The sequence below is a fragment of the Nanorana parkeri genome, unplaced genomic scaffold, assembly GCF_000935625.1.
Source record: "Nanorana parkeri isolate BGI_ZX_2015 unplaced genomic scaffold, ASM93562v1 scaffold761, whole genome shotgun sequence".
Taxonomy (NCBI): Eukaryota; Metazoa; Chordata; class Amphibia; order Anura; family Dicroglossidae; genus Nanorana; species Nanorana parkeri.
Genome location: NW_017307029.1, coordinates 613,268 through 626,732, shown reverse-complemented (window position 1 = coordinate 626,732; position 13,465 = coordinate 613,268). Strand labels below are relative to the sequence as shown.

Here is a 13,465-nt window from a genome sequence, read left to right as displayed (position 1 = left end):
ACCTCTGGTCCCTCCTCTCTGGTCCCGCAGCTCCCCGGTCCCGCCGACAGCCGTCCTCCTCCGACCTCAGATCCCGCCTCTCCCCGGGCTCAGGTCCCCCCTGGGCTTCGGTCCCGCCGCCTCTCACGGCCCCTTGCCTCTCTCGCCGTCCCTTGCCTCTCACTCGCGCTGTCGTGCGTGCTCGCTCCTGTCTGCCGCTCTGCTCTGCTCCTCCTCTCACAGCACCTCACCTGCTATGGGGCCCAGCAGCAGAGGAGCCAAGACCCAGGACCAGATTTCTGTACAGCCAACATTCGGACATTGCTGCCATCATTGGGACAATTTACTCTTAATATTCGCCTTAGTGACACCCCTGTGACACTAGGAGAAAAAAATATGGACTGGGGTCCAGAGGCGGCTCTTTAATTAGGCAAATTAGGCGGTCGCCTTAGGCCTCGCGCTCCCGAGGGCCTCGCGGCCGCCTAGTTTGCCCTGTCAGAACGGCAGCCAGGTAGCGTTGTGAGCTCTCATCCCCGTAGCTGTCAAACTGAGACTCTCAGTTTGACAGTGACAGGGCTGAGAGCTCATCTGTTACCTGATCGTTGGTGCGGATCATCGGCTCGGTCTTCTGCACGGAGCTCCGCCCATCAGCCAATGAGAAGAGACCTCACCCCTCCCATCCACCACACGAGGATCTCTGGCTGGGAGGGTGGAGTTTAACTGCAGAAGCTGATGGAGACGCCCACAAGACACGGCCAGCACAGCACACACAGTACTGGAGTGTCAGCCTGGAGAGCCTTGTGGAAAGCAGGTGAGAGCCCTGTGGAGAGCCCTGCTCTTTGGAATCTCACCCTGATGAGACCCCACAGAACCCTGCTACCCTGGTGAGGCCCCACAGAACCCTGCTACCCTGGTGAGGCCCCCTCAGAGCCCTGGTGAGACCCCACAGAACCCTGCTACCCTGGTGAGGCCCCCTCAGAGCCCTGGTGAGACCCCACAGAACCCTGCTACCCTGGTGAGGCCCCCTCAGAGCCCTGGTGAGACCCCACAGAACCCTGCTACCCTGGTGAGGCCCCCTCAGAGCCCTGGTGAGACCCCACAGAACCCTGCTACCCTGGTGAGGCCCCCTCAGAGCCCTGGTGAGACCCCACAGAACCCTGCTACCCTGGTGAGGCCCCCTCAGAGCCCTGGTGAGACCCCACAGATCCCTGCTACCCTGGTGAGGCTCCCTCAGAGCCCTGGTGAGACCCCACAGATCCCTAGTCTGTGGGGTCTCACCAGGGCCCTGAAGGGGTCTAACCAGGCTGGTGAGACCCCACAGAGCACAGGTGAGACCCTATGGAGCCCTGGTGCTGTTGAGACCCTATCTCGCCCTGGTGAGACCCCACAGAGCCCTGGTTTAACCTGCTTTTAGCCCTGGTTCAACCAGGGCTCTGTGGGGTCTCATCAGGGCACTAAGGGGGTCTCAGGGCACTAAAGGGGTCTCATCAGGGCATTAAAGGGGGTCTCACCAGGGCTCTGCAGGATTAACAAGGCTGGTTAGACCCCACAGGGCCCTGATGAGACCCCACAGAACCCTGCTACCCTGGTGAGGCCCCCTCAGAGCCCTGGTGTAACCAGGGCTTTGTGTGGTTCTCACCAGGGCCCTGAAGGGGTCCAACCAGGCGGTTGAGACCCCACAGAGCACCGGTGAGACCCTACGGAGCCCTGGTGCTGGTTAGACCCTATCTTGCCCTGGTGAGACCAGCCAGAGCCCTGGTAAGAGCCCACAGTGCCCTGGTTTAACCATTAGGGACTCACCTGGGCTGTGTAGGGTCTCACCAGCACCAGGGCTATGCGGGGTCTCACCAGGGCCCTGAAGGGGTCTAACCAGGCCGGTGAGACCCCATAGAGCCATGATGAGACCCCACAGAGCCCTGGTGAGACCCCACAGAGCCCTGGTGAGGCCCCAGGCTGGTGAGACCCCACATAGCCCTGGTGAGACCCCACAGAGCCCTAGTGCTGGTGAGACCCCCATCTCGCCCTGGTGAGACCAGACAGATCCCTGATGAGACCCTGCAGAGCCCTGATTTAATCAGGGCTCTTTGGGGGTCTCACGGGCTCTGTGGGGTCTAACCAGGCTGGTGAGATCCCACATAGCCCTGGTGCTGGTGAGACCATACACAGCCCAGGTGAGACCCTACAGGTTTAACCAGGGCTCTGTGGGTCTTACCAGAGCTCTGTGGGATCTGCCCGGGACTCTGTGGGTCTAACAAGGCTGGTTAGACTCCCCAGAACCTTGGTGAGGCTCCACAGAGCCCTGATGCCCTAGTGAGACCCCAAAGAGCCCTGGTGAGACCTTAGAGAGCTTTACAGAGCCCTGGTGCTGGTGGGACCCTACAGAGTCCTGGTGAGACCCTGCGGAGCTTCTTGAAGTCTCACTAGGGCTCTTTGGGGTCTCACCAGGGCTCTGAGGGGTCTAACCAGGCTGGTGATGAGACCCTACAGAGCCCTGGTGCTGGTGAGACCCTACAGAGCCCTGGTTTAACCGGGCCTGTGTGGGGTCTCACCAGGGCGCTTTGGGGTCTCGCCAGGGCTCTGTGGGGTTTCACCAGCCCTTTTTTAACCCCACAGAACCATGTTGGGACCCTACCCTGGTGGGCTCTTTGGGATTTTACCAGGGCTCTGTGGGGTCTAACCAAGCTGGTTAGACCCCACAGAGCTCTGGCGAGACCCCACAGAGCCCTGATTAAATCAGGGCTTTGTAGGGTCTCCCCACGGCTCTGTGGGGTTTCACCAAGACTGGTGAGACCCCCACAGAGCCCTAGTTTAACCAGGGCTCTTTGGGGTCTAACCAGACTGGTGAAACCGCACAGAGCCCTGGTAAAACCCTACAGAGCCCTAATTTTTTCAGGACTCTGTGGGGTCTCACCAGCCTGGTTAAACCCCACAGAGCCCTGGTAAGACCCCACAGGCCTGAGTGGGGCCTCATGTTTAGGTTTCGCCTAAGGCCTCGCAAACTCTAGAGACGCCTCTGCTGGGGTCACTAGGACAGGAAGGCACAGACAGCAATAAAACAATACATGTAAATTGATTTGAAAAGGAAATGACCTGGATCAAGGCATAGGATGCCAACACCCCTGAAAATGGTATATCGAAAAATCAGGAAAGTTGGGGTTTTTTAGGCAGCCGACTGACAACTTGCACACCAAGAATTTTTTAGAAAAAATATTTTAATTGATTAAAAGGTAAGTAGAATTGATAAAATTGACAACATGATTCCCCTGTATGCTCACTCTACATTAGTTACATTCATTCATATACAGATGACAATCAGAATCTTGTGCAATGGAACATGATTGAAAAAACATGATTGAAAAATTCATGAATACATAACATGATTAATATAATGAAAGATGATGGAGGAGCTTGATTTACTCAACGTTTCGCACTAGATAGCGCTTCTTCAGGAGATGAAGAGGGAAGTTGTCTATACAGTTTAGGAAAAATATATAGAAGATATAAACATAATTGAGCTTCAAACACAGCCACTTGAACTTGTCTCGTGGTATGGTACACAGGTAGATATATGTATATAAATATATCAATATATCACCTACCCATGGAGTCTGTGTGCGTCCCAGTCGTTCCCCCTGGCTCAGACCGTGGAAGAGTAAAAGCAAATGGCAGGGAGGGGAGAAAGAAGGGAGAGAGAATGAAAGGAGGCCCCAGACCCCAGTAGAGGCATACCCAATCGGGAGATGGCGGGGGTACCTTGTTAGAGAAGCAAATCAGAAAGTTAGAGGATACCACTTGGGGCCTCAAAGGAAAACATAAAACTAATCTGAGTATCAGTGGAAACAAGCCACTGTACCCTATCATCCTTGCTGGATATAGTGCTTAAGATAAGTACATACCACTACTCGCAAAAGATTGGGAGTAGATACAAAAAGTTGACGGTCAGTGTCGTAAGGTAGCCGTTCCTCTCTCTCTCTCTCGATATCGCGCCCCCAGCAGCTAATACAGCCCTGCAGGCTGTACACTGACGCTGGGGGCTCGCGTGGGTGCTAATAACGGCGCTCCCGTGGTGACGTCATCGCATCGTCACCTGATCCAAGCCAGGAACAGCTCCCTGTGCAAATCGCCAGGGAGCGTGGTGAAAATACTGGCGCTCTGAAAGGTGGTAAAATCAGTGGAACACATGATGGGATCGTTTCTGGTTTGTGGAGGCCAGCACCCTTTCTGCCAGTCCCTAGGGCCGGGGTCCCCATCAGGATATAGTAAGGGATAGGGAGGAAAAAGAAAGGATAAATAATGAGGAAAGGGAAGAAGAAGGGGGAGAAGAAAGCATGATAAGGTATACTGAAGAAGAGAGAGCTAGGAAAAGAATAATGAGAAGATGTCTGCACAGCCAGATAAGAGAGGAAATAAAGATGAAAAAAAGGAGAGACAGGGGAGCGTGGGATGCACACATAATACATCTTAATACATCACCAACAGCGCTTGCGTATATGAATTGTATTTAATAGCTTTTTAGTCGCATATGAAAATATGGATCAAACATTTCATGATCTACAATTGATGTATATTTTGTAAAACTTTCATAGTATTTGTTTTGATTTAGTCCATAGATTATTCTACACAATGGAGCGAAATTAATAGATTAGCAAAGGAAACAGTACATGGTAGACATTTTTATATTGGATCTATTATTAGTTGTTATAAAGTGGAAACTATATTGTGGAAACTATAGCAGGAATATGTGTGGGAAAGATCACTGAAATACACCAAGGTGCGGGAAAGAAGGAGGGAACATTTCCCGCACGCCATGTCAGTGGGTCTCCGCGAAGTCCAGTCAACGGATCCCCTCAAGAAAGGGAGTAGGAACTGCTGTATGGAGTCCGCCAAGGACCACAGACCATGAACTCCCATAAGGAGTGAAATAGATACTGTACAAAGTATCTGTTGAATAAGAGCACATAGATACATCCATGCAGACATGGCCTTCCATATCTGCTGGTTTACCCATGAGAGCGGTGCAGTCCGAACAGTGGAGTCCACCAGTAATAGATGGAGACCACTGTTCGGAGTGCACCGCAGCCCCCCAAAAACACCCGACTCAGCAGAGAAAAAACTCCCTAATCTATGCATTTTCCGCCCTAGATTTTCATGGGCCGTGGCGCAGTCCAGGCAGCGGGTCCCATCCGGAGATGGGAACCACTGCGAGAAGTGCACCACTGCCCATGTGTAAAGAAAATAATTATAATTACATCTATAAGCATGTATGTTTTGGTTAACTCACATGACCGGATCGACCGACGACAGCGGCCCAGTGCAAGGAGTGCAATCCTCTAGCCTGAAGATGGAGAGCAATTCTCGCAGTGGGCCACAGCCCATAAGTCAGCGGATCCAGCGGGGAAAGAATCCCTCATCGGTGTAGGAAAAATATATATATAAAAAGTAGTGCCATCCGAAAATGGTAAGACTTGGTGAAAAAGATGGTAAGGCAAAAATATAATAGAAAGGAGAGCATCGAAATGGCAGGGGCACACCATGCAGGACTGATAACAAAAACCCAATTTGTGGAGCCTAGGTCCATTTGTTGGATAAGGTGATTAACTAAATTAATACCTATCAGGTTGGGTAACTGTTATGTGTTTTTGTTTGTTATTTATGCTCATGTTTTTTTTAAATAGATGTTTGTTGGTGAAGTGCCCACATCAGGCGCCTTCTTAGGCCCTATGTATAAGGATTTTTTCGAGTATATGTCATAAAAAAGGTCTAAAGCTTAGGTTTTCATTGAGTCCAGGTGATTGAGTAGCCCGTAATCTGTATATCCACTGGGTTTCTCTTTGGAGAATGATCTTGTCCCAGTCACCACCACGAGTGTCTTCCCTTATATGTTCTAGGCCGCTCTCATGGGTAAACCAGCAGATATGGAAGGCCAATGTATATGAATGAATGTCATCTGTATATGAATGAATGTCATCTGTATATGAATGAATGTAACTAATGTGGAATGAGCTTACAGGGGAATCATGTTGTCAATTTTATCAATTCTACTTACCTTTTAATCAATTAAAATATTTTTTCTAAAAAATTCTTGGTGTGCAAGTTGTCAGTCGGCTGCCTAAAAAACCCCAACTGTCCTGATTTTTAGATAAAACAATACATGTAGCTGATGGCTCCCCTAGTGTACAGAAGGTTGATCTGAAATGTGGTAAAAATGCTATCACTAGCTGCTTCACCTAGCTGCCTTCATTTGTAAATAATTGGCTATGCCATGTTTAGAGTAGTGCAAAATGTTCTCAAAAGTCCATTTGTATTATTTAGAATGCGTCTAACTTCAAATTATTATTCATATAATCTAAAATAAGCCAAAAAACAAAAAAATCGAGCACTCATCTGACCAGCTTTATAAATGTGTCAAAATGATTTCCCATTAAAGTTTGTGATTTAAAGAAGAACTAAAATGTAACCCCCCCTGCAATGGTTAACTGCTCATTTGTATCTAGGGAGGAAAACAAAAAAAAGTTATACTCACCTAATCCTCTTAGCACTGTGACCCCAAGGATCTGGTGGGTGTATCTTTCTAAACAATTTTTCCATGAGTTCTTTTTAAGTCCAAGGCATTCACTTTGTTTTGTTTGCCAGGTTAACCCCATCTGGCTGCACGCATGGTGTGATATGGTCAGCCGGTGCCACTGACAGACACTAATAAATCACACATCGGTCATATCATGAAAAAGCAGAGCTGTTTTTTTAAAATGTATTTAAAGTATTTATGAAAATTGAAGGAAAGAACAAAAAGAAAGTGTTCCTTTCAAATCTCATTTGCACTTGAAAAATGACAGATGGAATCTGATAGGCTGGACAGCATGCTGACTTCTCCTTTCCTCTGGTTGTTATAAAAAATGTATTTAGTGTGGTCCATTTTCTAAGGATATATACAAGTTGTTTTGTTTTTGTTGTAAAGGAGCTCTTAGGTAATATGTGTTTTAGGTAAATAATGTTCTCTTGTATATTGGGAATCATGATTTGTGAAATATTATAGAAGAGCCAGACAATATAACACTGGCCATCATAACACATTTTAGCCAAGAAGCATTGTTTACACTTTCTCTGTCCAGAAACCTCATTCTCTGTTTTGTGTACCACCTAGGTGAGATCTTATGAACATGGCGTGGGCTATCAGATGCTGGGAAATGCGGTAACTGTGGCCCTGGCTGTCTTCCCCTTCTTATTCCACTTATGTCATCAGAGGGACCTGGAACAGGTCTTTTCACTGACTGGAAAGGAGATTTTAGCGGTCTTCTGTGGCGCCTCACCAACTCCTCTGCTATTGATTTTATCATCGATTAATCTGGTGCTGCGAAGCTGCCTGACATGGATGTTTTTCTTCTTGATGTGTGTAGCAGAGAGGACATATAAGCAGGTTGGTTTCAATGCTTGCACTATATTAGATTGCAATCTGTAGCAATCTACTTTGCTGTAGAATGTCCTGTTTAGAAATGTCCTGTTTAGATGCGGCCGCTGTCTTAGAAGCTCCACCAATATAATATAATATATATATAATTTTTTTTACACTTTCCATAAAAAAATGTTGTAAATGATATGAAGAAAACACAGCATTGTGGATAAGTCTTCTCCATGGATTCTCAGTTTTTTTTCTGTTTTTTTTCTGTTCTGTTTATCCCCAAATTAGGTAAGGAAATCTTAATGGAAATTGCAGCTTAGCTGCCATTCTGCTTAACAAACAGTTGCCTCCGCTCACTCCAAGGTAGGCACCCTTTACAACCATGCTGGCAATGCATCTAGGCTAAGCTGTAGTACACCAATGCCTTTTGCTGGTGATCTGAGAAGCCCCTTTGCTTTGCAGGAAATGTGTTTCTGAACACACCTGCTTTAGGTTTCATTTTGTTTGTTACATTCAGAATGCCTAATATTTCAGAGCAATAATACAAAGTTCCTCACAGCCACCAATCGGATTCAAAACCTGTCCTTAGAATTTGAGCTAAAATGATTTAGGAAGCATTCAAACCTGTCCATAGAATTTGAGCTAAAGTGGTGGGTTCATCACGCAGTGATCGAGATGAGGATGCAGAATGATTTAGGAAGCATTGAGATCACTTTAACTGCCATCACATATGAAAGAAAAAGGATAAACCTAATTATATAGAGTCATTTGTTCCCACTAAAAGGAATAGCTTTTCACTTTTGGCCCAATTTAATAACTATCCTGTTTGGGTCAGATCCAAGCTCTTTTCCATTTGTTCTATACCTAGCACTGATGATGACAAAGAAGTCCAAACTAGTTGTATGTAAGTGGGAATGAATGACTACACAATTAGGGTTTATCTGTACTAAACAAGCCGTCATGGGTGTACATTTATCTAGAGAAGTATAAGGAAGAACTCCAGGCAAATAAATAACTGACCCTTTCAGTACTCCCATACTGCAAAGGTTAAGTGCTGGTTTTGTCTAGGGGTCTCAAATGAAGCTGTTTACTTGATCATCAGTCTCATGGCAGGTAGCATTCACCTCGGCGTCCTCCCGTCAAATGCAGGTCAGTGGATCTCACAGTCAGTGCACCTCATAGTTCTCCTTTAAGTGCTTGTTTTGTTTAGGAGACACTATTAAAGCTGTTTTTACTTACCCGATCCTTGTTACCGCCAGTTTTTTTCAGGCTGCTACACCGGTCCTCGCAGCCTCTTCTCCCATTTGCTCTGGTGGTTTAAGGACCACTATCCTCATCATCACAAGGGTGGGGCGAGTGGTCGTGTCACAGCTGGCTCTGCCTCTAGATAGGCAGAGCCCACTATCAATCAGCCAGCTGGTTGGATCTCGACAGTGTTGTTGGGATCCGTCCCAGCTGCGGCACTCTCCATATATAGCAAGCTATACTGAGCTTTGGGTCACGGGAGGACGTTAGAATATGTTCTTCCGTGACCCTAAAGAGAACTATGGGATAAAAAGGTTACCCCATAGTTATTTTTTAAGGCTTCCCCAGGTTTCCTTAAACCCTTGCAGGCGTTTTTTAGTTTTTAGTTTTTTTTTTTCTTTATCTGGAATTCTTTAAGGAATGATTTGCATGGCTTCAGCTAGTATCCTAAGATTGTGTTATGGATTTGTGAAGGTGATGACATACCTTCTATTTCAAAATGTACTCTTTTATTTCAATGTATTACTCATATCATGATTGTGTTTACAATTCTCAGCAGCCTTCTGAGACAGAATTGGGCTTAAATACACAGTGATATATGCCTAGAAATGATTACTAGAGCTTGGTCCGGTGAGTGATCTATCCGTTTCAGCAGACTCACACAGAGAATGGTGAAGTGCGGAGCTTACAATGTTACAAAGGACACTACAGAAATGTCATGCCCGGCTTTTAATAATGCAAGTGAACAGTGACTTTTAAAAGCCAGGGTGAGCTGAGGAAAAAAAATATTCAAATACACTATGGAAAAAAGATTACTGTAGCAAGGATGACAAATCGCTTGAGCATACTATAGGTGTATAAGGCAACCAAGGAAAACTACAGAAGTATACAGTGTGATGATAATTCCCCAGTTGGCACTGAAATTAGGCCTGCAAACGCTGCAAACTGAACAAATAATCAGATTGGGATTTTCCATGGATGAAAAATTCCAACGGTTGTAGAGAACTGATGCCTGTCAATGACAATCCAATAATCCCATGTGTCCCAGCTGAAGAGTTAATATGAAGAACAATCCCATGGCAGTTCTTGCTTCAGCTTTTGACTAATCCCCGAGAAACTTTGTGTGCATAAACTTAAACTGCCAGTCAGCACAAAAAGCATTTTAGATTACTTCTCCATATCCCTTTACCACAGATATCTTCCTGAGATTCACGATAGTATAATGGTGCCCACACACCTTGCGATAATCGTACGATAAACGCGGGAAATCCCGCAATCGTACGATTATCGCAAGGTGTGTGGAAGGCATACGACCTCTGCTACGGTAGAGTCGCACAACTTTTATCTTAGGAACATGTTCGAAAACCCACCGAGAATCGTACGATTGTCCGCAGGTGTGTGGCATGTTCGTAAGATAAATGCCGCACGGGCCGGTGTGCGCAAGCGCACATTGCCCGTTCAGCGCTGTGGTCATCGGAAGCCCGCCCCGCTGAGGCGCAAGATCATCGCAAGATAGGCAGATCGTACGTTTTTTAAATTATCTTACAACCGTCGCAAGACAAAAGTCTTGCGATGGTTGTAAGGTGTGTGCCCAGCATAATAAATAACCGTCGTGCTTCTCTTAAAGAGGAAATCCAGGCAAACAGCTGAAACACATATGTGGGAGCTGTTTTATCTGCCAAAGGATTTTTGTGCACCCAGGCCTGGCAATCAAGCTGGCCTTACACTAGTCCATTCCCTTATCCATTTTTAACAGCATGGATGAGGGTGCCGCCTCATGGTGACCTGGCTTCTCTCTGCTACACGTAAGCAACAAAGCTGGGTCACATCTCTGTCCCCCAGCCTACACCCCCCAGCCTCCAATTAGAAAGTGAAGGATCAGCAGTAGACTGATAAGGCCATCACTTTGCTCTCTCTTCCTTGTCAACACATGTACACTGCAGAGCACTTGATTGTCTCCTAGTACTTCCCATCCATCTCCTAATCTGGTTGCGGCTGGTGTCAAGAAGTTGACACCAAATACAAGTATTTATATTAGCTGCATTCAACAATCCATTTTTCTTTTTTGGCTTCAGTTTTACTTTAAGGAAGTGCAATAGTATTGCTTAAAACCTGAGACTTTTTGTTTTAATTTATAGTTAACATCCAGAAGTTTGGCAGTAATGTGAATATAAAGGATTTAAATATTGGGCAGGCAGCCTCTGCACACCAAATGATTTCCATGAACTTATATTTTGTTGATGAGCAAACTCATCTCCAGAATATGTTTGTAAGTGGTAGTAGAAGCGTTCTTATCTTGAAGTGCTCCATTGAAATATGTCTACTTCTTCTGAATAATATAGAAATATTTAACAATATGACATCACACATAAGAAGGGCAAGCTATGTCTCTAAGGAGACTGCAGGGGGTAAGATCACATTGCACAGAACAAAGCAACATCATTGACCATGGGCCTTAGTCTTAGAATGAGAGTCCTAATGAATATAAATCAGATAGAGATGCATACTACTAAAGGTACATCTGCATCTAGGTAATGTTCCTACCACTGGCGTAACTACCAGGGTCGCATTCCGCCTGTTGGGGAGGGGGAGAGGTCATTGAGGAAGCAGTGTGGGTCAGGCCGCACAGAATCAGCCTAATTATGTGCGGCCTGGCCTGCTATGCCCGATGCAGTTTTGGGCACTAGCCTGCCCAGCTCTATGCATCAGCCTGCTCCGATGGACCGAAGCTTGTCCGAGCAGCACACTCCCTCGCTCCTCCATCCACTATGCAGGCAGCTTTGCACCTGAGGGCCCCGGGAGGGAGGGGGGAGGGATCTAGGGGTGGTGTCAGGCAGAGGGGGAGAGAGAGGACCAACCCGGGCACAGAGTGAGACCTCCCGCATCCCTGGTGAGACAGGAAGTATGTAACTGGCTGGATCACCAAGTGAAAGCAAAGGAAAACCAGGCCAAAAAAAGAAAACTAATACAGCCACCAGAATTAAGGATTGCTATGCTGCAATGTAGTAAATTTTTGGTTTTGGGTTTAGATATGCTTTACTTGGGTGTTGGCTGGCTGTAGTGTGTGTGGCTGTATCCGATACTTGTTGTGATAATCTGTTATGTTCAATTCCAGTGAGAAATTACTTTGTGAATAACCTGTATTATTTTCCGTCCATCTATATACTGCTGCTTTCTGCAGCTATAGATCCTTACTATCAACATCACTGTGTCTTTGTCTGCTCCTGCAGAGGTTTCTGATAGCCAAGCTTTTCAGACCCCTGACCTCCGCTAGAAAAGCACTGAAGTCTGAGATCCCTCACTTCAGGCTGAAGAAGGTGCAGAACATTAAGATGTGGCTATCGCTCCGGTCCTATCTGAAGGTGAACTGACAAGTTGCATTAGTCATGTCCTCTCCTATATTGTTTTCTTCCTACATGCATATTCCCCTAATGTTCATTTTTTCTGTTTCCAGAGAAGAGGACCCCAGAGATCAGTTGATGTTATTGTGTCATCAGTCTATTTATTAACGCTCTCTTTTGCCTTCATTTGTTGTACACAGGTAGGTACTGGCCTCTTCAGTTCATAGTTTTGGAATACAGAGTCTCTTAAATGTCCTCTAAAAAAAAAAAAAAAAGCCTGCAGATAGCAAAGAAGCTATTGCTTCCTGTGCTATCTGCCATCATTTCAGGGGGTGCTCTCTCCCAGCCCCCCCTATCCCGCCCTCCGTGGATGGGGGGGGGGGGGGGAAGAGGGCACCTCCCTGAAATGAGAGGGACACCTCCCTGAAAGTGCTTCTTTCAGGTTGGGATCCCTGAAATTATGACTGCAGATTGATTGCAAAGGCTTGTACACGTTTTTAACTACGCTCAGCTTTCATTATTTTGGATTTCGTTAATTTGTCCTAATTATTTTGCCAAATCGCCACTAAAGCAGCACTTAAAGTGTGCTTAAGGTATGCTAAAGTGACTTCTCTGTCAATATTACCATATGTCATTTTAGCTTGCTTTAGCCACTATTTGGTGTACTTTAATTAACATTGTAGCCTGATGAATATGGGCTTGTCAGTTTCACAAAGTCCATTCAGGTTTATTCAGTTAGGCAGTGAGGGAGAATATATATCTCATTATCAGAAAGGCGCAGGGCCACTGTTGCCTCCAATTAATGATGTCAGAGGCATTAGCAAAGGTAGTACCAGTAGCAGAAATAAAACTTCTAATCAAAAGCTTGTGAAAAAGTAGCAGCCCGCAGCATGTAGTAGCAGCATCCTTGTCATGTGGCTGCCAATATCACATGGATTGTTTGTTTGTCTTGTCAGCCACAGCAGAATGATAAATCTGACACTTTGAGGATGATACCACTTGATCATCCTCATTCCTTCCATGTACTCTATAGCACAGGTTTATCTTCATTTTCAAAGCTAAGTCAGGTATAGTTGACAAAGAGAATTAGTACCCGGGACGTGCGGTCAGTGGAGGCAGGTGAGTACTCACCTACTATTATGGAGGGAAAAGCTGTCCGCTTCAAGTCTGAAGCTGACAGCTTTTTCTCCATTCAGAGTGGCTTGTTACAGCTTACAGAGCAGGGAAATCCTCCCCGCTGTGTAACCTGTCATGGACGGAGCGCTTTCACAGCCTCTACTCTTTGTTAGAGGCGTGAGCTTTGTTGATAGCTTGGACCAATGGCAAAGCGCCATTGGTCCAAGCTGTCCAATCAAAAAAAGAGAAACAAAACCCAGTGAGGCCATCGATCTCGATGCCTCAGCAGTGACAAGCAAGTGAGGGACAGGGAGGCTCCTCTCTGTCTCCTCCCTTCCTCCTTCACACTAGATTTGGGACTGGATTGGGGGTGGGGTGTCGGTCGACG

General features: G+C 46.3%; 1 protein-coding gene across 1 annotated transcript in view; it reads left to right on the top strand.

Moving 5' to 3' along the window:
* LOC108793588 (putative homeodomain transcription factor 1) overlaps positions 1–13,465 on the top strand; it is a 103,335-nt gene that overhangs the window by 57,780 nt on the left and 32,090 nt on the right. The window contains exons 6-8 of the mRNA XM_018564578.1: positions 7,121–7,393; positions 11,851–11,982; positions 12,075–12,161. Coding sequence (XP_018420080.1) covers positions 7,121–7,393; positions 11,851–11,982; positions 12,075–12,161 — 492 coding nt within the window. The remainder of the gene's footprint in view (positions 1–7,120; positions 7,394–11,850; positions 11,983–12,074; positions 12,162–13,465) is intronic.